Here is a 27,510-nt window from a genome sequence, read left to right as displayed (position 1 = left end):
ATCCCTAATTTACTTTTCATTCTGTAATAAGAATGCTATTATTTTCCCTTATAACCATGTTAGGGCTCTTTCACACTTGCATTCTTTTCTTCCGGCATAGAGTTCCGTCGTCGGGGCTCTATGCCGGAAGAATCCTAATCAGTTTTATCCTAATGCATTCTGAATGGAGAGAAATCCGTTCAGGATGCATCAGGATGTCTTCAGTTCCGGAACGGAACGTTTTTTGGCCGGAGAAAATACCGCAGCATGCTGCGCTTTTTGCTCCGGCCAAAAATCCTGAACACTTGTCGCAAGGCCGGATCCGGAATTAATGCCCATTGAAAGGCATTCATCCGGATCCGGCCTTAAGCTAAACGTCGTTTCGGCGCATTGCCGGATCCGACGTTTAGCTTTTTCTGAATGGTTACCATGGCTGCCAAGACGCTAAAGTCCTGTTTGCCATGGTAAAGTGTAGTGGGGAGCAGTATACTTACCGTCCGTGCGGCTCCCCGGGCGCTCCAGAGTGACGTCAGGGCGCCCCAAGCGCATGGATCATGTGATCGCATGGACACGTCATCCATACGCATGGGGCGCCCTGACGTCATTCTGGAGCGCCCCGGGAGCCGCACGGACTGTAAGTATACTGCTCCCCCGCTCCCCACTACTACTATGGCAACCAGGACTTTAATAGCGTCCTGGCTGCCATAGTAACACTGAACGCATTTTGAAGACGGAACCGTCTTCAAATGCTTTCAGTTCACTTGCGTTTTTCCGGATCCGGCGTGTAATTCCGGTAAATGGAGTACACGCCGGATCCAGACAACGCAAGTGTGAAAGAGCCCTTATAAGGGAAAATAATAAAATTACAGAATGAAAAGTAAATTAGGGATGGAGGGGTTAAAAAAAAAAAGTTAACTTACCTTCCATAGCTGCCGGTCTCTGTTCTATCTTCAGGACCTGGCAAAAGACCTGTGGTGATGTCACTTTGCTCATCACATGGTCCAATCACATGGTTCATCACCATGGTCAGGAACCATGTGATGTGACGTCACCACAGGTCCTTAGCCGGCAGCTCAACATTACAGAAGAAGACAGAGATCCGCAACTACGCGATCAAGTGGACTCGGTGAGTTAATTTTTTTTATTTTTAACCCCTCCAGCGCTATTTTACTTTGCATTCTGTATTCAGAATGCTATTATTTTCCCTTATAACCATGTTATAAGGGAAAATAATACATATTGGGTCCCCAGCCCGATTGTCACCTAGCAACCATGCGTGAAAATCGCACCGCATCCGCACTTGCTTGCGGATGCTTGCGATTTTCACGCGGCCCCATTCACTTCTATGGTGCCTGCGTTGCGCCAAAAAACGCAGAATATAGAGCATGCTGCGATTTTCACGCAACGCACCGGTGATGCGTGAAAATCACAGCTCATGTGCACAGCCCCATAGAAATGAATGGGTCCAGATTCAGTGCGGGTGCAATGCGTTCACCTCACGCATTGCACCCGCGCGGAATACTCGCCCGTGTGAAAGGGGCCTATATGTGCAGAGCAGTTTGGATTCAGCCGATTGTTTTTGTGATCTTTGCTATTTTGGTTTTACTGTGGGAAAGAAGCTGCTCTCTTCCTCTCCAACGGCAAAGCAACCGATGCGATATAAAATCAGTTGAGCATTTCACATTTCTATTATGTGCCTTCCCATTCAAGTGGACCTTTATCAGCTGCTGTAATCCATAAATCAATTTTTCACAGCCTTTTATCCATGCAAAGTGTCCAGGCAATGAACTAATTAAATCAAAAGCAATTTGTGTTCTGCTCATCTCCAGTGTTCAATAGACTAGACTGCCATTTGCTGCAGTTATGCTGAGCAGCAACATTTCTATCCACCCAGCTTGTTTAGTGAGAACACAGGCCCCTCTAGACTTTACTTCTCATTCCTTTGTAGCTGATTGTTGATTAATAAACTTCCCACTGACACGGTTTTAAAAGGGTTGAGACATTATCGCCTGTTCACAGGATAGGGGATAACTAACTGATCGTGCGTGTCTGAAAGCTGGGACTCCCACCAATCCTGAGAACGGGGATCTGGTGGAGCGGCTGTTCTTGCATGCACCCCGCTTTTATTCTTTATGGGACCGCCAGAAATATCCCAGCGATGTATGCGGCTATCTCCTCAGCAGGTTGAGCATGCGTCAGGGCACATGCTGAACCTGCCGCTCTATCACATCAGGGGAACAGGTTTTTTTAATATAATTTTGTATTTAATAAGTATGAAAATATAGATAATGCATTCCCTTTAACAAGCATGTATTGCCTCTCAAACCCTCATTGCAAATGCAGTAAAGTCTCTGATGCAGCTGATTAATAGTGCGTTACATATGAGAGAAGTATGAACAATCCTGCAAAGTTGGGAATTTTTCTCATCGAAGATGAGAAAAATTTGCTTCTTCCTCATGAGGTTTTTTGCCTTTGGATCAACTTTGCAGTATAATAGCTGGATGGATGCAAGTCTGTTTTCAGCCTTACAAACTATATTCCGATGAGTCCTCTTGTCCTGACTACTTAGATATGGACATTGTTTTAGGAACCCCTGGTTGATGCAGTTGTACTCGCTAGCTCAGTTAAAGGGGTTTTCTGGGACTTAATAATTGATGATCTGTCCTTAGGCTGCCATTACACTGCCCGATGTACAGGCAATGTGATCGCTGATGGATGAGAACACTTCCATCGGCAATCTAATTAGAGAGGCCAATGCTCCCGCAGTCGTTCCTCCCTCATTTTCTTCTATAGATAATCGGCAGGACATCCCTGATTTCAGAGAGAAATGGGTTGCCGATAATCGGGCATCTTTCATCCTGATAAAAAGATGACCATCAGCCGATGAACGCGCAAACGCTTGTTCATCTGTTGATTGGCTGCCCAATTATATAGCCATTTGTCGGGAACGAGCATTCCTGTGAACGCTTGTTTGCAATAATTTGCTATTAATCGTTGGATCTAATAGGGGCCTTAGAATAGTCCTCGATATCGGATTGCGGGGGGTCCAACTCCTGGCAACCCCAACGATCGGCTGTTTTCAGAACCTCTGGCAGTGGAGCTACATAGCTCCGTCCAATGGGTAGTAGCTTCCATGGGGGCAGCACGGCAGTAACCAGACCCGGCCACTACTAAGTCAACATGACCATGTAGTTTGGCGTTGGAGGTTCTAAAAACAATTAATGTTGATGACCTATCCTAAGGACAGATCATGAATAAGTAACCCTCGACAAAACCCCTTTAATTCTATGTCACCTATTGCTGTTATTGTCTGTGCTTGTTGACAAGTGGGCAGCTCTTTATCAATTCACTTTTCCTACCAGGTTCCTTTTTGTATTATTGGGTCCAACTGGAAAGGCAGCACAGTACCATGAAATAGGAAGATCCATTGCTACACTAATGACAGATGAGGTAAGCGAGCTTCACTCTTCACTTCACATACCTTAATAAGCTGGTAAAATCATGGCTGAATCTATAAAGTGACTTGTTGCCCGATCTGTTGCAGTTATCCTCATTTTGAAATGCATTTTAAGCCAGATTGTTTACTTCTATTACAGATATTCCACGATGTAGCCTACAAGGCAAAAGATAGAAATGATCTTCTTGCAGGAGTAGATGAATTTCTAGACCAAGTAACAGTCCTACCTCCAGGAGAGTGGGATCCATCCATTCGTATTGAGCCACCAAAAAGTGTTCCATCTCAGGTGAGGTGCAAATATGGCATATGCCCTAAAAATGCCGTAAAGAGTTTTATATCTGCCCCATTGGGTGAGATTTACACCCATCTTGATATCCCCCTGCGTGTCCGGGAGATGCAGGCCTCGACATAAATTAGGTGCATCCTTCGGTAGTCTATACGCCTAAACCAAAATCGACAGTAAAATACATTTATAGGAGATCCCCCTGCGCTACCGTTGTCTAAAATCGTTGACCTACCTATAAAGGGAGGTCCGCTGCTCGGTAATCTGTAAAGGTGCTGTTGTCCCCCTCAATTGAAAAATAATATCATCCCTGACGAAGGAGCCCGGCAGGCTCTGAAACGCGTCGGATGCTTTTTGACCCACGGAGGCTTCAGTACTTTCAACGGTGACGTCGCCAGCAGTGGTTTCCTGGGCAACGGTATCACAGGTTCCCCCGCACTGCGCGTGCTTCCTGCCGGAGCAGCGCTGGTGTTAAAAGGTGAACAAGGAGGACGCGTTCTTACATTAAGCACCTACATAGAAAGGATTACGTACGAGCAGGAGAAGAGCACAACAAATCTGAAGGCAACTCAAAGAAGGTAACTGACCAGACTATATAATACTAGCGCAGGCTTTGTTTTTTCAGATATATTGCAGCACTTATAATAATATTTTGCGCACTAGTTATACGCATTTCTTCACATAATAGGATATTAACAGGCTGATCTTAGCACATCGTGTTTTTTCACAGACTCTACCACAATACAAGAGGGAGATTCAATATAGGATGCGACTCTCTAGTTCGTCAACCAGAGCCGGTCTCTTATATCACCCACGGGTGACATACAAGTGATACAATATTCTACAGTAGCTGTAGCGTAAATGAAAATAAATGTGCCGGGACTGCTGGCCCCACCCTCGCCATGCCCCCTTTTCAGAAAGTGGCGAGGGCAGCATACAGATGCCACTTGCAACTAAATTTTGTTGCAATGGCATAAACACAACTTTATTTTTTGTCACCAGAAAACTGGCACAGTAGCTAAATCCGTGAAGCGCTATTCACAGGTGCATAGCGCCATAAGTACTGTGAAGATCTAAATGGATACCAGTTCTTGTATTTTTGATGGCCAAATTACCAGAAAGTTTGATAGGACCCCTTTAAAAGCGAATGTGAATAGCGCCTTCCTTGGTCAGAGCTTGGAATATGTTTCTAAGTAGTGAATCTCCCCTCCATTAAAAGGGTTTTCCGACATTTTTATCCTGGTGACCTATCCTGAGGAACCCTGATCGGTGGGGGTCCGACACCCGGGACCTCCGCCCATTAACTGTTCTGAGAAGGCAGCAGTGCTCCTCACAGGTTACCAGGCACAGCACAGAAAACTGTAGAGTGGCTGTGCTTGGTATTGCGCTCAACCCCATTCACTAGGCCACGTGAACGATGAACGTAATGTCACTGGCCTAGGAAAAGAAGCAAGAAGGCTGCGGCACTCTCAGGAGCGCTGCTACCTTCTGAAACAGATGATCAGTGGGGTTCCTGGGTGTCGGACCCTTACTAATCCTGAGGATAAGTCATTAGTATGAAAGTCTCGGAAAACCCTTTAAGACATTTAGTATGCAGAGAAATCCAGAACCTGATGTGGTTGGTTTACTGCATCTTTCTCTTGTATATTCCTTTTTCTATCCATCTTCATGTAATTGCTAACATATTTCTCTGTCCTCTGTCAGGAGAAGCGCAAGATCCCAACAATACCAAATGGTTCCACCCCAACAGGTGAGACGATAAAGGAGGAGCAGCATCATGCTGGCCCCGAGCTTCAGAGAACTGGAAGGTGTGTATCCGCGACCTGCTTCTTTTGACACCACTGTATATGCTTTTAGTGTCCGGAGAAAGTACTTCAAGGATTTCTCAAATAAGTGCTGATTCACCATCATCGCATGTGATCTGTGAATCTGAGCCTCTTGTTTGATTGCCTGAAATCGCCACAAGTCTTTTCTATTGCGGTAGTTACAAATGCTATGTGTACAATCTCTAAATCTCTTAATAGTGAAATTATTAAATATTAATGAAAGGAAATCATTAGAACTATTATAACAAAATGCAAACAGATCAACACACAATAGACAGATATGTCTACATATATAAAATATACCTGACGTTAAAGGGACACTATCTGCCTTAGAGACCTAGATTAAAGGCAACAGACTTTTTTTATTTATTAATTTTTTAACTTTTTAGATTTTCCCCTCATTCTTTGTAATGATAGTGAAGTGATCCGACTTCAAGGATAAAGCGTAGAGTAGAAACTAGCATTGCCCTTTCATTAAAGAGCAAATCCACATAATTAGTAGTCGCCCTAGTATTAGTCTTAGGGTGGGGGCTTAATTAGTGGTAACAATTGCTCTAAGCTCAAAATTGCACTAACTGCATTTGTGTGTGAACAGGTGGAGGGAGGAAAAGCTGTACAGTAGTTTCGCCCTTTTACATGGGCTGATGCATGACCAGTTATCAGGATTGAACCGAACATTACCGATAATTGCCTGAGGTGATGGCTACATTTAATAATCAACCCCTCTGTAAGAGGCTTAGTGATCACTACTGCGATCGCCCGGCCCTTTACGGATTTGTTGTCTGCTGACAAACAGTGGTTTTATGTTATGGTTTTACATGGGACCGTTATCGGGAACAAAGATTCATATGAAAGCTCATTCCCAATAATTGCCCTGAATCTTGGCCCGTGCAAAAGGGTCTTTAGCGAGAACACATTTTTACAATGGTCTTTTCTACTACACCTTAAAGGGAATGTGTTATCAGAAATGTACTTATTGTTTAAATCCCATCTTATATTAAAGGGAGTCTGTCACCACATTTCAGCATATTAGACCGATCAAATAGGGTTATATGATCCACCCAGAACTTAAAAACGGTACCTTTGTTGTAGAAAACAGACTTTTCTTTTAGCCGAAAATGAACTTATAAGGTTATGTTAATGAGCCCTCTCAAGTGCCCAGGGCGGTCTCTCAATCCTCGGAGCCCCAGGCAGCACCTCCTAAACGGCTCATAACCCCGCCCTCCGTGCGCCTCTGCCCGCCCGTTTACTCCCCTCCCCTGTCCTTTTCCACTGCGGCTGTGCGGTCCAAATCGTAGCGGGCGCATGCGCAGTAGGTATCGCGATGCCCTGCCAGGAGCGGGCATCGCATTGCGCATGCGCCCGCTACGATTTGGACCGCACAGCCGCAGTGGAAAAGGACAGGGGAGGGGAGTAAACGGGCGGGCAGAGGCGCACGGAGGGCGGGGTTATGAGCCGTTTAGGAGGTGCTGCCTGGGGCTCCGAGGATTGAGAGACCGCCCTGGGCACTTGAGAGGGCTCATTAACATAACCTTATAAGTTCATTTTCGGCTAAAAGAAAAGTCCGTTTTCTACAACAAAGGTACCGTTTTTAAGTTCTGGGTGGATCATATAACCCTATTTGATCGGTCTAATATGCCCAAATGTGGTGACAGACTCCCTTTAAATGTATTTTTTATTTTTTTAGAATTTTTGGTGAGTGTTTAATTTACCTTGTCAATATCTATATTAAAAAATATGTATATAATCCTGCAATTTTCACACTGGCCGCTAGGTCTAATAGGTCGTGCAAAATCATCAGAGGCAGAATTACAATGACGAGTAACACCTCTGTATAGATGACACAGCATATACTATTCACTCTATATGTGTTCTCCCAGATTATCAGCTCAGTCCTGACCCCTGCACAGGTCACACAGCATGCCTAGAAAACTCGCCCATGGAAGTCAATGGGTTCAGCTCCTCTCCAATGTGTCTATGGCCCATGTAGCTGCTCCCAGGAGACAGGAAGTTTTAAAACAGTTTTTGAACTTATCACAAATTAACTTCTGCTTTTGCCGGCGACGGTGTAAGGGTCCATTGCAGCCTCCCCCACTGCTCTGGTCTGCTTATTTAGACTTTTAGCTGGCCCGGTGTGGTGTTCCTGCGTCCAGGAGTCCTCCTCAATCCTGAGGGGGTGTCCTAATACAGGCAGTCTGTCAGTACTGTACTTGTCTAGACTTCCTGTACTTCTAGGCCAATCGACAATGAGCCCTATCCTAATCCTTGCCCCTACCCCCAGCACACATGGTGCATAAGAGACAGTTTAGGCTCACAGAGGAGAAAGATCCAGGACACAAGGACATTGATTATAGGGCAGGGACTATGTAAACTGATGCAGAGTCCGACAAGTCAGAGATGCTGACTAATACTCCAGCTACAACCAACACATGCAGAGGCACTCAGAGGGAAATGTGCCTGTCATCTACTGAAGACGGTAGTCTGAGCATTGTACAGTGTTCAGTCACTGAGCCCTGGATGGGGAAGGGGCCTCTGCCAGCTAGTGAAGAAAGACCTTCAGGATTAGCCTAGTAACAGTAAAGAGTGGACAGCAAAACTGCTAGAAGGGAGACCAGTAGGGGCAGAGATTTAAAAGGTGTTTATAGGGTGGAGAACACGAAAAATTTTAATCAAAGTGATTTATAGATTTGTTCAGGATCAACTAAAGTGATCTGTGAAAATAAACAGTTTGAAAGGGACATTTAAAGGGGTTCTCCGGGCTTTTAATATTGATGACCTATCCTGAGGATAGGTCATCAATATCAGATCGGCGGGGGTCCGACACCAGGCACCCCCGCCGATCAGCTGTTTGAAGAGGAGGGCGCGCGCCGCGCTGCCTCCTCTTCACGGTTTACCTTCTCGCGGTTAATTACACCCGAGCCGTCCCATTCATTTCAATGGGACGGATCGATCCTATACAAGTGTATGGGAATGATCCGTCCCATTGGAATGAATGGGACGGTTAGGTGTAATTACACCTGCTCACCGCTGCAGAGGCAACGGCGAGAAGGTAAACAGTGAAGAGGAGGCTCTTCAAACAGCTGATCGGCGGGGGTGCCGGGTGTCGGACCCCCGCCAATCTGATATTGATGACCTATCCTGAGGATAGGTCATCAATATTAAAAGCCCGGAGAACTCCTTTAACATATTTAAGCCTAGTGGTCAGTGTGAAAACTGCAGGATTAAATACAGTGTTTTTAATATAGATGGTGACATGGAAAAATAAAAAACACCAAAAAGTCAAAAAAAACTCAAAATGTGCATCAAGCAATAGGTCATTTTCTGACGATGCATCCTCTTTAATGTTCTAAGAGACAGCTATTATAATTCTGAAGCTGTGAGTTCGTGACTGCCCCTTTTAATCAGTGCATTTCTGTATGATAGGCATATGATAGCAGAAGAATTGTTTAATCCATTAACATATCTTTATTGCACACCTAAACACGGTGTATTCTGGGGAAGCAACCGTATTATGGGCACGGAAGTGGTGACAACCTGTGTCTACACTGCTACCAGAACATTGTCTGAGACCTTAAGAACTATCCACAGTTTGCTGTATTGCTAGACCAGTGGCATCGGCAGTAAATTAAGTACAGGACACTAATTTGCCAATACATTTCTACAATTTGCACGTTTGCTCCAGAAAATATTACACATAGTGAGCTGCCATATCTGTCGCACTCCACTCACTAGCATTGTACTGTACAGTGTACTATAATGGTACATGCACACGGCAGTGGAGTTTCTGTATAGTTTGTCTTGCAGATTTTGCTTCGTGTCCACACCAAAATCCACGTGTCGCTGGTGGATTTTGTTGTGGATTTTGACTTGGATTTTCCCCACATCTCACCCTTTGCATTGTAAAGGTTGAAATCGGTACTGAAAATCTGCAGAAACGATTGACGCCCTGTGGATTTCACAATCCTCATCACAGAGCAATTTGTGTGGAACATTTCTGCGCTGTGTAGATGAAATTCTGAAAATCTCATCTAGCTAGCTGTCCCTGTTTTACACTGCAGATTTTCCACACTAAAACAAGTGTATATGTCTACTTTCACACTGGGGTTTTGGTTTCCATTTGTGAGATCCGTTCAAGGCTCTCACAAGCGGTCCAAAACGGATCAGTTTTGCACTTAATGCATTCTGAATGGATAAGGATCCGCTCAGAATGCATCAGTTTGGCTCCGTTCCGCCTCTATTCCGCTTTGGAGGCGGACAGCAAAACGCTGCCTGCAGTGTTATGGTGTCCGTCTGACGAAACTGAGCCAAATGGATCCGTCCTGGCACACAATGTAAGTCAATGGGGACGGATCCGTTTTCACTGACACAATATGGCACAATAGAAAACTGATCCGTTTATCATTGACGTTCAATAATGTTCAAGACGGATCCGTTTTTGCTATGTTAAAGATAATACAAACTGATCCGTTCTGAACGGATGCAAGCGGTTGTATTATCTGAACGGATGCGTTTGTGCAGATCCATGGCACGAGTGTGAAAGTAGCCTAATACTCACTGTGTGCATGTGGCCTGATATCGGTAACCAAGTGCTCATTGGCTAATCCCAAACATTCACCACCAGCACTGTTCTTAAAGGGGTTGACCCAAGATTTAAACGTATCCCCCATCCACAGGTTGGGTAAGAAATGTCTGACGGGAATGGAGTTCTTTTGTACCTACGTACGAATCTAAAAGTGGGTGAGCATGCACACTGCTACTCTATTCAAATGCTAAGGGACCGCTGAAGAGCAGAGTACAGTGCTCGGCTATCTCAGTCAGTCCCATAGAGATGCATGGAGTGGTAGTGCACATTGTTCAACCATTGCTCCATTCACATATGGGTTCACAGGACACCCCAGTTTTATTAATGGTGACAGTCCCAGTGGTCGCACTTCCACCGATCAGACATCTTCTCACCTATCCTGTGGATAGGGGATAAGTTCAAATCTTGGGATGCCCTCGTTAAGATGAGAAAATATTTATTTCATGGTTTGACATTTTATAGCATTCCTTATTATAATAACTCACGTAATTATGGTTTTGATGCATTTTGTTAACGTTTATGGTACTCATTTGCATCTATGCCTATTGTATGATATTGTATAATGATTTCATGTTGCATATATTTTCCTTTTTGCAGTCAGTATAGTAAATTGTGGGAATACAGTGGCTTTTGCCCATTTTAAATACAGTGACATCCGAAAAATGATAAACTAATGGTTTTAGTTGAGGAAAGCAAGCAAGACTTCTGGAGATGTATACTCATGTTAAAGATTACCTTGTCGACCCCATAGGAGAACTGATATCCTAGAGAGGGTTGACAACCATTAACAATGGTTATGATGACTGGACCTTCGCTCAGGTTATACTCTCTTCTTGCACCTCACACGGTAATATTGAAGGCTTCCTTCTCTTGTTTGGGAAGCATTGCGCTGGTTAGATGGTAGTCGGCAGACATGAAATTCAAAATCTGTAACTCACAAGATTGAGTATCTCCTGAATAGGAGTTGTCTAGGAAGACTGACCCTCATATTCCTACTTGGGCTTCAGAATATAATTAAAGTGGTTTTCCAGGACTTCCTTAGGATAGGTCATCAATAGTACATCGGCAGTGGTCCGACTCCCAGCATTAGCTGTTTTCACGAGCTGCGGCACCAGAACTACGCATCTCCATATGCTTTGTATTGGAAAGGCCTGGCTACTGCAGTACTCCCCATTCAAGTGAATGGCGGCAGCACTGCCGTAACCAACCTTGGCCACTACACAGTGTACGGAGATGTGTCGTTCCACCGCCACAACTCGTGAAAACGGCTAATGCTAGTTGGACCACTGCTGATGTGATATTCATGACCTATCCTAAGAACTCAAGTCCTCAGAGAAACGCTCTAATCTCCTTCATATGGGTAGACATCTCCTGTGTTAGAAAGGAAAGCTGAACAGTAACTAAGCAAGTAGTTAGACTCCTGCAGTGTACAGTTTGACAAGTTTCATCTCACCTATTTAGGGTTTTTGGTGGTTTGATGCTTGACATCAAAAGGAAAGCACCTTTTTTCTTGAGTGACTTCAAGGATGCATTAAGCCTGCAGTGCCTGGCCTCCGTTCTTTTCCTATACTGTGCCTGTATGTCTCCTGTAATCACTTTTGGAGGTCTTCTGGGAGAAGCCACACAAAACAGAATAGTGAGTACAAAAGAAAGATTGGTAGTGCCCAGGCTTTTGTTAGACCTTCTCAGGAAGGTGTCCTTGTGCATTTGTCTCACGTGTTCATGCTTGATCCAAAGAGTCTACCCCACAGTATTTGACCTTCCCCCTGCTCACAGCCCTGACAAAGTTTGGGGGAGACCAAGTCAACAGAAGATGCAAGGTTTAAGGTAAAACAGTTTTGTCCCTGACGTCAGAAAGTCCATAAGCAAGAAATGGGCCCCCAACGATCTGCAGAGAGTACTACACCAGGCAAAGTGTTTATTGGTATATTTCTTTACAACCAGGTCTTGTCTGTCATTTGGATTATGTCATTTCTGTTCTAACACGCTAACTTGCGCAGGTATTTTCCTCCACACAGCTTTCTGTTTCAGGTATAAGTTATCTAGACACAGTTGACATTTCAGTATCACACGACCATAATAGTGCCACGTTTTAGCCTCTGTGTTACATCTGCAGCCCCCGACTTCTTATACTGACATTACATGAGATCAGCATAGAACATATGATCGTCTGAGTTCAGCTCAAGTAGAGCTGTAGGTGTTATGGCAGAAAGAAGGATAATATATTTTGGCAATATTATGGTCTTGTGAAACCAGCTTTAAGCAGCATTTCCACAAAAAAAAGAAAAGCTAAGGGTACTTTCACACTAGCGTTTTTCTTTTCCGGTGTTAAGTTCCGTCACAGGAGCTCAATATTGGGGGAAAAAACTGATCAGTTTTATCCTAATGCATTCTGAATGGAGAGCATTTCGTTCAGTATGCATCAGGGTGCATAAGTTCAGTCCCTCTTACGTTTTTTGGCCGGAGAAAATACCGCAGCATGCTGCAGTTCTCTCCAGCTAAAAATCCTGAACGCTTGCCGGAATGCCGGATCTGGCATTAATTTCCATTGAAATGTATTAGTGCCGGATCCGGTATTAAGTGTTCCGGCAAAACGGATCCCGTTTTCCAGTCTATGCATGCACAGACCTTTAAAAATGCAAAAAAATCAATACCGGATCCGTTTTTCTGAATGACACCAGAGAGACGGATACGGTATTTCAATGCATTTGTCAGGCAGATCCGTCTGACAAATGCCATCTGTTTGCGTCAGGATTGCCGGTTCCGGCAGGCAGTTTCGGCGACTGAATCCTCTGCCGGAAGTGTGAAAGTACCCTAAAATGACAAATTCAATTACATATAGCCTCTCCAGGAATATCCTCCACCCAATCTGGCATCAGGCGTGCAGAGATGCAGCTGCAGTTGGTGTGCCAAGGTGGAGGGATGTCTCTTCTCCCTGGACGCCCAGTGTGCCATTGCTTCTCTCCACACCCAATTTTAGACTGGGCAGGAGAGTCTATCTGGACAACCCTTTTAAAGGGAGTCTGTCACCAGGAGATTCACTGTTAAGATTCACCAGGGAATGTGCCTTGTAGATCAGATGATTGTAATGATACCTTTCATTTACCGAACCGATTCTGGATAAAAAGTATCTTTAATTGTCATTAACCTTTACAAAGACAGGTGCACTCTGCAGTCTTACTAAACCATCATACTGATGTAAAATTGAGAGATTAGCCAACATATCCTACTGTGGAGGACATGTCGGAGCCCGAGCACCGCGCCAAGGTTTCTCAAGTAGCTCTGGTCTGCCACCCCCGGTATAGATGCGCCACTGCATATGGGGTTGAGCACTTCCTGCTTTTCATTACCACGCCAAATATGTAGGGCCATTTTCATGAAAAGTCGAGGAGAAGGAGGGGCTTACAGAAGAAGCAGGAGTAGAAGAGTGCACAGAGTAGTTTGGGCCCGCCCCCCTGCATTTAACTTCTAATTTGCATATGGATTTGATACTTTTTCTCCAGAGTGAAGCAATGGATCGCTAAGGAAAAGGTATCATTACATTCAGCTGAGCTAGTCCTACAAGGCATTGGGCCTGGTTAACTGTGAATTTCTTGGTCACCGATTCACTTTTGAGTTTTACATTTTTATCAGAGTTTTTTTTATTTGTAGCTGTTTTTCTCATCTGTTTCAACGGGCTGGGATTACATCTCTCTTTTGGGTTGTCACCAAGCTTTCTATAGCCTACAGTATGTCTAGAATGGCTGATCTGACTAGTCCTCCATGTCTATATCTTGCGGCATAAAACTAGGCACATTTCTAATGTCTTGGTGACTCCTTCTTCGAGCGTATTGGCAGCCATTCGTCACTATCCGTTTTAGAAACACGAGAAACAAACGGATATAACTAAGAGAGGACTGAATAGATATTTAACGCTTCCATCATACTGTTACATTTATTTTTTTTTAAGGTGGAAATGCTCTACTTGTTAACAATGAGAATGACAGCTTACTGCATCACTTTACACTGTAATGTGATAGACACCTTACATGCAATGATGTCACAAACTGTTAGTGAGCACTTCTCCTTTGCCGAGATAATCCATCCCGCCTCACAGGTGTGGCATATCAAGGTGCTGATTAGACAGCATGAATATTGCACAGTTGTGCCTTAGACTGCCCACAATAAAAGGCCACTCTGAAATGTGCAGTTTGATCACACAGCACAATGCCGCAGATGTCGCAACATTTGAGGGAGCGTGCAATTGGCATGCTGACTGCCGGAATGTCTACTAGAGCTGTTGCCTGTGCAATGAATGTTCATTTCTCTACCATAAGCCGTCTCCAAAGGAGTTTCAGAGAATTTGGCAGTACGTCAAACCGGCCTCACAACCGCAGACCACGTGTAACCACACCAGCCCAGGACCTCCACATCCAGCACGTTCACCTCCATGATCGTCTGAGACCAGCCACCTGGACAGCTGCAGCAGCAATCGGTTTGCATTACCAAAGAATTTCTCCACAAACTGTCAGAAACCGTCTCAGGGAAGCTCATCTGCATGCTCCTCGTCCTCATCGGGGTCTGGACCTGACTGCAGTTTGTCTTCGTAACCAACTTGAGTGGGCAAATGCTCACATTCGATGGCGTCTGGCACGTTGGAGAGAGGCGTTCTGTTCACGGATGAGTCCCGGTTTTCACTGTTCAGGGCAGATGGCAGATAGCGTGTGTGGCGTTGTGTGGGTGAGCGGTTTGCTGACGTCAATGTTGTGGATCGAGTGGCCCATGGTGGCGGTGGGGTTATAGTATGGGCAGGCATATGTTATGGACAACGAACACAGGTGCATTTTATTGATAGCATTTTGAATGCACAGAGTTACCGTGACGAGATCCTGAGGCCCATTGTTGTGCCATTCTTCCACGACCATCACCTCACATTTCAGAGTGGCCTTTTATTGTGGGCAGTCTAAGACACACCTGTGCAATATTCATGCTGTCTAATCAGCACCTTGATATGCCACACCTGTGAGGTGGGATGGATTATCTCAGCAAAGGAGAAGTGCTCACTAACACAGATTTAGACAGATTTGTGAACAATATTTGAGAGTAATGGGTCTTTTGTGTATGTAGAAAATGTTCAGCTTCTGCAAAATGGGAGCAAAACCGAAAGTGTTGCATTTATATTTTTGTTAAGTGTATGATTGACAGCTGTTCCAATTGCATTTTTTTCATTATATTTTTTTATTTTACTTTAGATTGTTTGCTCCCCTTATATGTCTGGCTTTTACACAACATCATTATTATTATTATTTTTTTTTTTTTTTTATCAGAGTGCAATAGAGTCTCTTTTTGGAGCATCATTAACAGGCATTGCCTATTCTCTCTTTGCTGGACAACCTCTCACTATATTGGGAAGCACAGGACCTGTCCTGGTGTTTGAGAAGATACTGTTCAAATTCTGCAGGTGCGTATGATTCTGCAGCGTTGAGGTATTGTTTACAAACCAGTTTCACTACCTTTTCTTCGTTGTTGCTTAAAGCTGTGCAGAAAAACTTTGAATACAGGTTTACAGGAAATATATATATATATATATATATATATATATATATATATATATATATATATATATATATATAATTTTTTTTTTTTTTTTTTTTTTTTCTGAAAATTGAGGTTGCATCACATTTGACGTGCACACAAGCTTCTACAAATTAGATCCTCTTGCTTGTTAATGAGAGAGAAAAAAAATCCTAAAGATGAACAGATTAAAATCTAGATAGAACATTTTTATCATATACATAAAAATGGAATGAAGGCCTCATGCACACTACCGTATTACAGCTAAGTATACGTCCCTAAGGGGGTCTACTGTAGCAGACGGATTCCCCTGGTCTGCACTGGTGCAGATTAACCTCTCTATTTCTGTTCGATTCTATATAATTTTAGAGTTTTTGTTTTTTTTTGTTGTTTTTTTTTCAACCCCTAAAAACTGAAAAAGATAAAAAAAAAGGAAAATAAATACTGTTTTAAATTATTAGATTTTAAGGAACAAAGTTTTACCACTACCACTTGCATGAAAGACAAATTAAAAGTAAACTGCCCTGAAGAGAGCAATACTTTAAACAAGGGCATATGTGAGATGACCACATTTGCTGTCATTCATCAGCGCTCTTTTAATCAGTATTACAAATGTGCTCTAATATAGTTACATGACAGCCCTGATGGTACAGCAACGTATTGTAATAAATTATAATAATTCGTACAAAGAAATGATACAGGATATGCCCAAAGATACCCATTGTGTACAGCTATTCTTGGGACAGGCTGACCGCTGGATTTGCATCGAGCATGTCCACAAATGCTTCAGAACCCATTCCAACAATCCTTTAAATAACCACGAAGCCTAAAAACAATATCCAATGCCTCCTTCTGCAAAGGCTGGCATGATCAGCAAGCACCACCCTAGGCCTTGTAGCCGATGAACATGACATCACATGACCTGGGCTAAGCTGCGAGAAGGCCGCATAGTGCTGCCCTGGGATATGGCTGCTTTCTGATATTGTTTGATTTTCCTTTTTCCTAGGGATTATGGCCTGTCCTATCTGTCGCTGCGCACCAGCATTGGTCTATGGACAGCTTTCTTGTGTTTATTGCTGGTGGCCACGGACGCAAGTAGTCTAGTCTGCTACATCACACGGTTTACAGAAGAAGCATTTGCTGCTCTTATTTGTATTATATTTATTTATGAAGCATTGGAGAAACTGTACGATTTGGGAGAAAAATACGCTTTCAATATGCACAATGATATTGAGTTGCTGACACAATACTCGTAAGTATTTCATCTTCTAAGATGCCTCTTGTGATCATGCAAGAAGCTTTTTCTCCTTTCCTTACATACATATGTGATGTCCTACACATTCTTGTGCTTTTATTGAGCCCAGTGCCTCGAGGCACATAAGTCATGGTGGATGTAATGTGTGGCCAGGAAAAACGGAGCACGCCCAGCCTCAGGATTTCCTTATAATTTCAGTCATGCACATGTACAGGCTTGGATGCACCCACCTTCATATTAGAACGGATCGCTGCTAATGGAATAAATAACTTTTTGTTTAACTTTTTTTTTTCTTTGCAACACGAATGCTGCCTTCTTTCCAATTTTCTGGTTATTGAAGGAGTCTGCTTAGATCAGGCACCCTGTTGGGGCGTGCACCGAACCTCTCTGGATTTGGACAAGTGTATTCTTTTTTTATGCTGGGACCTGTGCTTCGTCATAAATTGCATTCTTCTTCTGGCAGCACATGTCCCATCCAGGCCAGCGCAGCAGACGCCGGTCTTGAGGAATCTGGGCCTATACGTTTAGTAGCGGTGGTACAGGGTGTAGCAGAGTTGTCCAATTTATGTGCTTAGAGTCAGGCCACCACCCATCTAATATTCCTGACCTGTTATAAAGAGGCGATCAGATCCAAAACACTGGGTCCTAGTAACATACTGATTGTTAAAGGAAAGCTAATGTAAACCAAAGTTTCAGACTGACCAGCTCTAGACAATGGTAATTATTATTTATTTTAAAGTGCCACTACTTCCTGGGTATTGAAGATGTGAACAAGTCCTATACACTTCAACTGAGTTACAGACGGGGAGAGGGCCCAATCTAAAGGACTATCATTGAATTTGTATGAACACTAATCGTATAATGTCATAGATTGCTTGGAAATTCTCCTTTGGTAGGGTTCACACAGCGCAGTGCCTGCAAGAACCAGGAGTCTTTTCATTACCTTTTTTTTTTCATTTCAGGTCCCATTCCTGGTTTTGGCTAATAAACATGAAAAGTTATAGTAACATACTGTGTGTGTGTGTGTATATATATATTAGTGCAAAAAAGAGCAGCACTCCAACGCAGGATAAAATAAAATACAAAAAGTTTATTCGCCCATGGTGTAGCGATGTTTCGGCTCCACAATTGAGCCTTTCTCGAGGAGCCGAAAGGTCGCTACACCATGGGTGAATAAACTTTTTGTATTTTATTTTATCCTGGGTTGGAGTGCTGATCTTTTTTGCACATTATATTTGGGTAAGCTTTAACCCCTAGAGCGCGCACCCGGCCATTTCAAATCTTGATCGCCGCTGCCTCCCATTTTATCTTTAATAAATATATATATGGATATAGTTATTGTCCGACAGCTATATTTCGTCGTCATACTGGTTATGGCCGCTGTGGTGGAGACTTAGCAGCTCAAACCCTATCTTATCATTTTAGGCTGAGGAAAAGGTAATGCCAGCCATTTTTGCAATGGGGAGAGTGGCACTACACTGGCAGTGTCTTACCACCTGCAGAAACAACAGTTTGGGCACAGTGAAACCCAATATGTCTGATTCCTGTTTTCCCCAATTTCTTCCTTAAGATTATAGTTGGAAGACCCCCATTCACATGAGCAAGTTGGGCGATATTGACCCCCTTTTACATGTATGGTTAAAGGCCTTTGTCTTCTGCCAAGTTAAAGCAAAGTTAGTTTCTTCTAGACGTGTAGAGGAGTAAAGAGGCATGTGCTGTGGAGGTGACTCAGGAATGTTCTTTACATCAAAGATTTATTTTCTTTGGTCTATGTAATGCTATATATCAACTCATAATTGAGTATTACGGTAGATAAGCTGTAACCGTACATCTGTCTTTGACTAGTCAAATTAATCTCGTCAGTTAACATTTGCTTTCCAGGTGTGTCTGTGCAGAGCCAGCCATCCCCAGCAATGAAACTTTGGCTGCGTGGAGTGAAAAGAACATCACAACCAGTGAAGTACACTGGAGTAACCTCACCGTCTCTGTAAGTGTCGTCAGTGGTCCGTACAGATGAGCACATCCTTGTACTTGATTATAGAGTTGCCTGTATCATCTGAGACGCTTATAAATGCAAATAATCATTCACATTGCTCTGTGACCTTAAGATGGGTAATATCAGAGGCTGCAGGGGTCCGACTTCCAACACCCCTGCTGATCAGCTGTTTGCAGGAGCTCAAACACCAGAACTATACATGTCCGTCCAGTAATGAACCCTGGCACTACCAAGGATTGACTTGTGTAGTTTTTGCAGCTATTTCCAGTGCTGGGGCGCCTGCAAGTAGCTGATTAGTAGGGGCTCTGGGAGGCTGACCCTGCCTATAGATACTTCCAGAGAAGCCATTTAGTAAGGTTAGCAATTGTCTGGCTATATACTCCTCCTGATCCTGTACGGCTTATTAATAACACTTTCCCATACTGAGTGATGCATTGGTGTGAGTTCTGCAGTCTCTTGTAGTTATTGTTCAATTTCTTTTATTCAAAAGAGTTATGAAAGAACATTACATCAAGAAACATTAACAGCTCGATGACAAGTCGAAGCTGTGAACAGATAGAAATATACACTCCAATGTTTAAAGATACAGAGAACTTCAGGGAGCATATAAGGGTACAAACCAGTGGTCATTCTTTACAGTCAAGTGGCACAACACAGTCTGGTTGACGGACGCTGTAAAGTAAACGCTCTGTAGCATACAATCGCAGACAGACAAATGACATAGACAGGACATACACAAAAGAACATGGGGGGGGGGAAGGGGGAGATAGATCCTGACCATAGATGTAGAGAAACAAAAGTCAGAATAATAAAATACAATTGAAGCGAACCAGTCGGTAAACCTATACACATTTCAGGTGTGAATGGTAGCCTGAAAAAGGGAATAGGGTAATGGAGACTAGAGAGGGGGCCAACATCTCCTCAGGGACTGGCCTCATCCCTATTCAGCCAGTTGGTAAATTCGTTAGATCCCTTAAACAAAATCCAGGGAGTCCAGATCTTTAGGAATTTGGCGGAATTGCCTGAGTCCTCCGCCCAAAGTTCCTCCATTCTATAAATTTTCTCATAGGTAATAAGCCAGTCCCTAAGGAGAGGGGGAGAGGTGGATTTCCAGAATCTAGGTATAACCAGGCGGGCTGCCTGAACAAAAAATCGTAACAGGCCTTTTCTCAGGGTGGAAGTAGAGCCGGGAAACATGGAGAGTAGGGCACCCTCTGGCGTCCACCTAGTAGAGCTACCACAAACCAGATCATAGAAGTCATTAATGGCCTCCCAGAAAGGTGTAATCCTATTGCAAAACCACCAAATGTGGGACATATTACCCTCTTCATTACCACACCTCCAACAAGTGTTGGGGCATGTGGGAAAGAAAGAGTGCAGCACGGCCGGGGTCCTATACCATCTAGATAACACTTTAAAATTCTTCTCCTGGAGACCGCAACTGATAGAAGACTTGTAAGAAAGCTCAAATGCCTTCTCCCACTGGTCAGCAGAGAAAGTCTTCCCCAATTCTCTCTCCCACACCCTTACAAAGGGTAAGGAGGAGATGGTGTCATCTCTCCCCTGGAGTAGCCCGTAGGTCAGAGACACTAAATGTGTAGGAGGGGATGTTTGAGTGCACAGTGATTCAAACGAGGTGAGATCCCTAGCCAGAGCTAGTCTCTTGTAGTTAAACATGTTTTCATTCAGTGACAGCAACTCCAAATAATAAAAAAAAAAAAAAAAAAAAAGCCAGAGTGTATTCGAAAGTTGTAGAAAGTTCCTAAAAAATTTGGAAACCCTCTGTGAAGATTGTTGGATAATTCTGCTCTATTATCCCTCTTAGGGGTGTCTTGCGCATCATGGTTCGTTTGAGGGTCCAGCATGCGGTCATCATGGTCCATATATACCAGATGTTTTCTTCTGGTGTGTCATCCTATTTTTCACTACATTCTTCCTTTCAGCCTTCCTGAAGCAGTTCAAGTTTAAGAATTATTTTCCAACCAAGGTACAAAAACTTTATTTATTTATTTATTTTTTATATATTAAACAAAAATAATTAGATTTTTCACCGAAAACAGTACCATGCAATCCCGTCCTAGAGGTGGGACACTCGCCTATGTCCAGAATTGGGTATGACATGCTGCCGAAAAGAACTGTATGTCCTTCTAAACCTCCTTCTAGCGTATGGATATGGTTGAGGATTTCAGACCATTTCCAAAGTGAGAAATATTGGCTATAGATAAAGATGGCCTAAAGGAATACCCCGAACAAGTGATCCGTTTGTGAGTTGAGACCACCCTTACATTGTTGCAATGACTGCATTGTCCTACTTTGGTACAAGGGTGCACCAGAAACAGAAGCTCTGCAGAAAAATGCCCAGAACTACACACATCTGAATAATTAGTAGATGGTAAAGATCCTGGCTTATTGTCTTTTATTTAAGCATCCTCATTGAAGGGGTATTAGAGGAGAGTCCCACCTCTAGGGCCTGCACCTATTTCCAGAACGGAGTTCCCCGGACCCCTGTTCCACCTGATGAAGAAGCTGCCACGTTCAGCCAGAACATGAATGGAGAGAGATAGCTGTGCAGATGTGTGACCACATTTCTATTCATTATCTGTCCGGATGAGCAGCCACCATCCTCCTCACCAGGCAGAATGAGGGTTAGGGGACCCCTGTTCTGGAGATCAATGCAACTCCTACCTTTGGAACATACACCTATGAGGTATTTAGGACATATCCTATAATATTTTTATATATATCACGCCATCATCAACCGTATCGAACATACAGGTCTTTTACCACTGTGTTAGCTGCCTCGGCCTCTGTTTGGCTGGTATACTGGTGGTTACTGTTTTTTTTTTTGTTTGCTGGGTGGAATAGTGCCTCAGACTGCACTATTTCATCCAGATGCGTTCTATTATGGTTGACAATTGCCACCATTAGGCTTCCGTCACTGCCTCCATTTAATGGATACTACAGGAGCTTTTCCCAGTTTGTATGTTTACTAGAAGCCATTAACGCAGTGTGAAAACAGCCCAGCTGTAAGAGCGGAGAGAGGCTTGTCACCATGGGCTTACAGAACTTTCCAACCTTGTTTCCTTCAGGTACGTTCTACAGTCAGCGATTTTGCCATCTTCCTGACTATAGTCATTATGGTTCTCATTGACTATCTTGTGGGTGTTCCATCACCAAAGCTCCATGTTCCTGAAAAGTTTGAGGTAAATAAGCCAAATTTGACAAAAAAAACAAAACTACTTGTTAAGGCTTTTTATTTGTCAGATTATATCCAGTCTATATTGTATTTAATCTTTAGAATTCTCTCAAAGATAATATATCTTACACACCATTACTGCCGTCCTTAATTGAGGTGACTTTTTTCCCTTTTAAGCCCACTCTGAAAGATAGAGGATGGATCATAGATCCTCTTGGGCGTAATCCTTGGTGGACCTTATTAGCTGCTGCCATCCCAGCCTTGCTATGCACCATTCTTATCTTCATGGATCAGCAGATCACTGCTGTGATTATTAACCGGAAGGAGCACAAGCTAAAGGTAATATGTTTTCCTGACAGCCAGGCTATGGTATTCATTTTGGGCATGTATAAGATTCCAAAAAAAGGCTGACTATTTAGGCTTTACACTGGCATTGTTGGAATTGTATTGTGTGGCCTACTGAAAAGACCAGTCTACATTTGATTTATTAATATTCTCTAGCAAACTAGATGTCTTGTGAGTAATGTATCTGACTGTTTGTATGCTTTGCTTGGCTCTCCAGAAAGGGGGTGGCTATCATCTGGACCTTTTTATGGTCGCCATCATGCTGGGAATCTGTTCCATCATGGGCTTACCATGGTTTGTAGCTGCAACTGTTCTATCCATCAGCCATGTTAACAGCTTAAAAGTGGAATCTGAGTGTTCTGCTCCAGGAGAACAGCCAAAATTCCTGGGCATCAGAGAACAGCGAGTGACTGGTCTTCTGATCTTTGTTCTGATGGGACTGTCTGTGTTCATGACCTCTGTATTAAAGGTAAGATGAGGAGCAAAAAATCGCAGATAACGGCTTTATTTGATGATACCAGGACAATCTCAAACAGCAGCTCTCAGCAGCATGCAGACCATCGACAATGCTTGCACCCTATAGCAGGTGGCAGCACGTATAATAGTAAACGCCACTCATGTATGATGGACATTTGAGTGGATGTTCAGCAGTATTTTGCACCCGGGCAACTTCTCCTCCCCATGTAGCACTGTGGTGTGTCTCCATACTGAAGGGAACCAGTGTTTGAACCTGCCCATGTATTAGTAAGTGTGGCTAAGGCCTCATGCACACGACCGTTGTTGTGTTCCGTTCCGCAAAATGGGGTTCCGTGATCCGTTTCTGTTTTTGTTTCCGTGTGTCTTCCTTTTATTTTTGGAGGACCACCAGACATAAAGGAATGTAAAAAAAAGTCTGACAGGTTTGCTATGCAAATGATAGGAATAAAACGGACGCAGATGACAATCTTGTGTGTCTCCGCGTCTATTTTAGCGGTCCCATTGACGTGGAAATAATAGGACAGGTTATATTTTTTTTGACGGACTGGAACCACGGATGGGGATGGCAAACTGTGCACTATCCGCATTTTAGACTGCTCCATAAAAATGAATGGGTCCGCACCTGAAACGCTAAAATCGGCGGAACGGACGCGGAAGCAAACAGTCGTGTGCATGAGGCTTTACTTTGTGATTAAGTAAATTTGGTCCTGTCTTTTGTGATTTTGTTTTTAAGATCAAGAGCACATTATTGATGGCTTGACAAATGTATTTGAATGCCTTGGATGCCTTTTTCTCATATCCTAGCCAATGCAAGAATTTGTTATAATATTGCCCTTTGCCATTTTGTATGGAGCTTTGCTTCCGTCTGAGTCAGTGCACAAAGATGACTGATTAAAACAATGTAAAACGTTGAAAATGAAAAAAGGGTCCTGTAGATTTTTTTGGTCTCAGTTTTATTTATGTTTGTTTCCTTTTCACAAGTAAAATATGTAACGTAATGAAGGTGCAAATATTCAACTAACACAATGATGTGCATGTATTCCCAGTTTATTCCAATGCCGGTTCTGTATGGTGTGTTCCTGTATATGGGCGCCTCTTCACTCAAGGGTATACAGGTCAGTCATAAAAGGGGGGCAAGGGAGGAAGCCTGCAGGCCTGGTACATTTGTGCTCATTTGCTCCAGTCTTCTGGCGTAAGTGAAGACAGAAATCTACAACAGCTAGGAGGCTGCCATAGACTTCAGTCTGGTGTAAGACCTGCTGGAGGATGCTCTGAAGCCTGCATTGTGGCATATATTAAGAGCATCCTCCGTCTGCATAGGGGCCGGTCAAGAAAACGTCTTGATAACTGTCCCCCATAATGTATTGCATTGATAATTATCTCCTCTTCAAGTACCATATTTTTCACTTTATAGGATGCACCTAGGTTTTAGAGGAGGAAAATAAGAAAAAAATATTTTTTCATCAGACCTCAGAACAGAACCCAATCTTCATCAGACCTCCAAATTAGACCCCCCAGATCAGACCCCAGATCAGATCCCAATCTTCATCAGACCTCCAAATTAATAAACCACTTATGGTGATCTAAAATAACAAAAGGAGTAATATCATACCAATCACCTGACTCTGGTGTACCGTTGTGAACCTGCGTCATTGCCAGTCTCGCGTTATTCTTGTCATCACTGCACGAGTCGTGTCGTACTGATCTCAGTGGTCGTGAAATATTGCTGCTACGGCCAGTGACTGGTTGCATCGCTCGCATGTCAACACCGCACACACCACTAGAGACCAGCAGGGGTCAAGGAGGTGTCCGCACAGGAGCAGTAGTGGATTGGCAAGGGGATTTATTACTACTTTTGGTATTTTAGATTATTGTAAGATTTCTGTGAAAAATGTTGCAACCTCTTTACTGCACATGAGTAGCCTGGTTAGTGCTATTGTGAAAGCTACTGTACTAGTAATTCTCTAGAGATGCTCTGTGCTTCCCCTACTATTGTTAAGCTTTGGTTCCCAAGATGCTGTACCAGCAAAAGCTGCTGATGGTGCATGATGGGCATCTGTATTTTTATAATTAGAATTTAAAGTTCCTTGTGCCGCAATCCAGCAATTCAACACGGACCCATCCTACCCATATAAAAACCTAATGAAACAAAGTTGTCTTGTCTTTCTCTGTTAAACACTAATCCAGTCTACGCTTTGCAGTTTTTCGACCGAATCAAGCTGTTTGCGATGCCTGCCAAGCATCAGCCAGACCTGATATATCTCCGTTATGTTCCCCTCTGGAAAGTCCACGTCTTCACGGTCATACAGCTCACATGTCTTGTGCTGTTGTGGGTGATCAAAGCGTCTGCTGCAGCTGTTGTGTTCCCCATGATGGTAAATGTGGTTTTTAACAATAATTAACAGTTTTTACTAAAAATAGTCTCTAATTGTCCTCCCTATCTCCTCGTTTTTAAGGTTCTTGCCCTGGTATTTATCCGCAAACTTTTAGATTTCTGTTTTACCAAGCGTGAATTAAGCTGGTTGGATGATCTGATGCCCGAAAGTAAGAAAAAGAAAGAAGATGATAAGAAGAAAAAAGAGAAGGAGGTACGCATGTAAAAAAAAATAAAAAATAATTCACACCATTAAGCTGTGTCCTGCATACTAGAACTCTGTCTTTTCTCTGGAAGTATTCGCTTTAGGCCTCATGCACACGGCCGTTGCGGGTTAGCCATACACGGGCACCGGCCGTATGCACCCCGCATCACGGATGGAGACCCATTCACTTGAATGGGTCCACAATGCGGAAGGTCGGTGCGGGACAGAGGCATGGAACCCCACGGAAGCACCACAGTGTGTTTCCATGGGGTTTCTGTCCGTGCCTCCGCACCGCAAAAAAGTAGTGCATGCAGTTCTTTTTTCCAGTGCGTATCGCGGACCCTATTCAAGTAAATGCGACCCTATGGCCCGGCCCGTACACAGTTTGTGTGCATGAGGCCTTATAGGGATTGTGCACCTTTGGGGCGGTTTTGGCAGACCTGTGAAGGTAAGCATACTAATCTGCTTCCGGTCGCTGGCTCCCTGCTCCTTCACTCCCCAGCCTTGGCTGCTTCTGTGCTCTGGGAATGTTGACTTCCGTTTTGACGTCGCCGCAGCCAATCACTGGCCGCAGCAGTTTACTGCTCTACTTGCGTCATTTGACCAAACCCCCTCCCCCTAAGGTGCACCACCCCTTTAATTCTCTAGGAGACTGTGCTTTCTAGTATACAGGATTTACATATATGTAGGTATGCTCATTTTATTAGTTTTGCAAAGGAGTGATTTGGCTTTGACCTTCCTCTCCCTCTCTCCTTTACAAAACGAGAAGATTGAAGATGATTCACCTGAGGTATGTAATATGGATGACCATGCAAAGTGTGAGGATGTCGGGCATATACTGCTACCAATAAGCGAATCAAATAACTGGCTTCCTTAATGTATTTTCAATTTAAAAATGACTTATTTTTTGAGGAGATTTTTGTCCTTTGCAGTGGTAAATGTTTGATACTTCTGGATGATGTCTGCTGATTCCTGCTTAAACTAGATTTGTCTGTCTTTAATTTTACAGATTTTACAAAAGTTGCAAGTTTTGCCACAGGTGCCAGTTTGCAACAAAATTATCATATATATTTTTTTCCACTTTCATGAAAATGTGGGCAAGAGGGGCAGCCTGACTCATTTAATAACATGTACGCCAAAAAACGGGCACACATTACACCAGAAATCTACTCCAGCTCTTGGTGTACACATTGCTTGTCTTAACAAATCTCCACCATTGGGGCTCATTTACTAAATTTTGGCATACCTAAGCCGTACGTGAGGATAGGATTTTAGTGCAGCGCGAGGCATAAAAATAAGCAGGTTCACGGGAATACCGGCTGCCACAGGCTGCTAAATGTCTGTGTGGAACAGTAGTAGCGTGCAGCTTTCAGTCCGCGCCCCATTTTTGCACAGAAAGATGTCAGATGGGTGCAATAAGTATGGTGTACAGCCTTAGGGTCAATTCTTTAACCCGTTCCCGACTGCCCACTGTGTATATACGTCCTATCTGCACATGCTCCTTGCAGATAGCACGTATATACACGTGCAGGCAGCACTTTAATCCCAGCGCTGGGGTTAAAGCTCCTGGAATCCAGCAGGTCCCGGCTGACAGACACAACAGGGACCCTGAGGAGAAGACAGGAGCAGTTTATTACCACTTCTGCCTTCTTCCTCTTTTAGTCCAGGCGGTCACGTGACCGCCGGGGGTGTCTGGGGCAGGAGCAGAGCTGCAGGGTCTAAGGAGACCCTGATCAGCTCTGCCTGTGTGTCATGCCCCTCAGGGGGCTGTTTTCCCCTGTAACTGGGGCTCCTGTGGGGGAAAAAGTAAAAGAAAAAAGTCAGTGTCCTCCAGAGGTCTTTTAATGACCTCCTGGGGGACATATGTGCCAAATAAGTAAAAAACAAAAAAAAAAAATGTAAAAAAATAAAAATGCAGTCGCTAACTGAAACAGTCACATACCTGTTATATATGAAAACTATCATCACAAAATAGGGAACCT

At 43.5% G+C, this 27,510-nt stretch overlaps 1 protein-coding gene across 10 annotated transcripts in view; it reads left to right on the top strand.

Annotated features, from left to right (window-relative positions):
• Positions 1-27,510, top strand: part of SLC4A7 (solute carrier family 4 member 7) — a 154,640-nt gene that overhangs the window by 111,121 nt on the left and 16,009 nt on the right. For 7 of the 10 annotated variants that reach the window (XM_040433230.1, XM_040433227.1, XM_040433236.1 and 4 more), the window contains 15 exons: positions 3,342-3,429; positions 3,576-3,722; positions 5,424-5,527; positions 11,589-11,763; positions 15,434-15,567; positions 16,687-16,932; positions 18,817-18,922; positions 20,757-20,918; positions 22,021-22,134; positions 22,305-22,466; positions 22,690-22,941; positions 23,996-24,064; positions 25,151-25,324; positions 25,406-25,537; positions 26,298-26,318. In XM_040433230.1, coding sequence (XP_040289164.1) covers positions 3,342-3,429; positions 3,576-3,722; positions 5,424-5,527; positions 11,589-11,763; positions 15,434-15,567; positions 16,687-16,932; positions 18,817-18,922; positions 20,757-20,918; positions 22,021-22,134; positions 22,305-22,466; positions 22,690-22,941; positions 23,996-24,064; positions 25,151-25,324; positions 25,406-25,537; positions 26,298-26,318 — 2,086 coding nt within the window. The remainder of the gene's footprint in view (positions 1-3,341; positions 3,430-3,575; positions 3,723-5,423; positions 5,528-11,588; positions 11,764-15,433; positions 15,568-16,686; positions 16,933-18,816; positions 18,923-20,756; positions 20,919-22,020; positions 22,135-22,304; positions 22,467-22,689; positions 22,942-23,995; positions 24,065-25,150; positions 25,325-25,405; positions 25,538-26,297; positions 26,319-27,510) is intronic. The other 3 variants (XM_040433229.1, XM_040433237.1, XM_040433234.1) reach the window with 1 other exon arrangement.

Source organism: Bufo bufo, chromosome 5 (assembly GCF_905171765.1).
Source record: "Bufo bufo chromosome 5, aBufBuf1.1, whole genome shotgun sequence".
NCBI classification, from domain to species: domain Eukaryota; kingdom Metazoa; phylum Chordata; class Amphibia; order Anura; family Bufonidae; genus Bufo; species Bufo bufo.
This window is presented reverse-complemented; position numbering and strand designations above follow the sequence as displayed.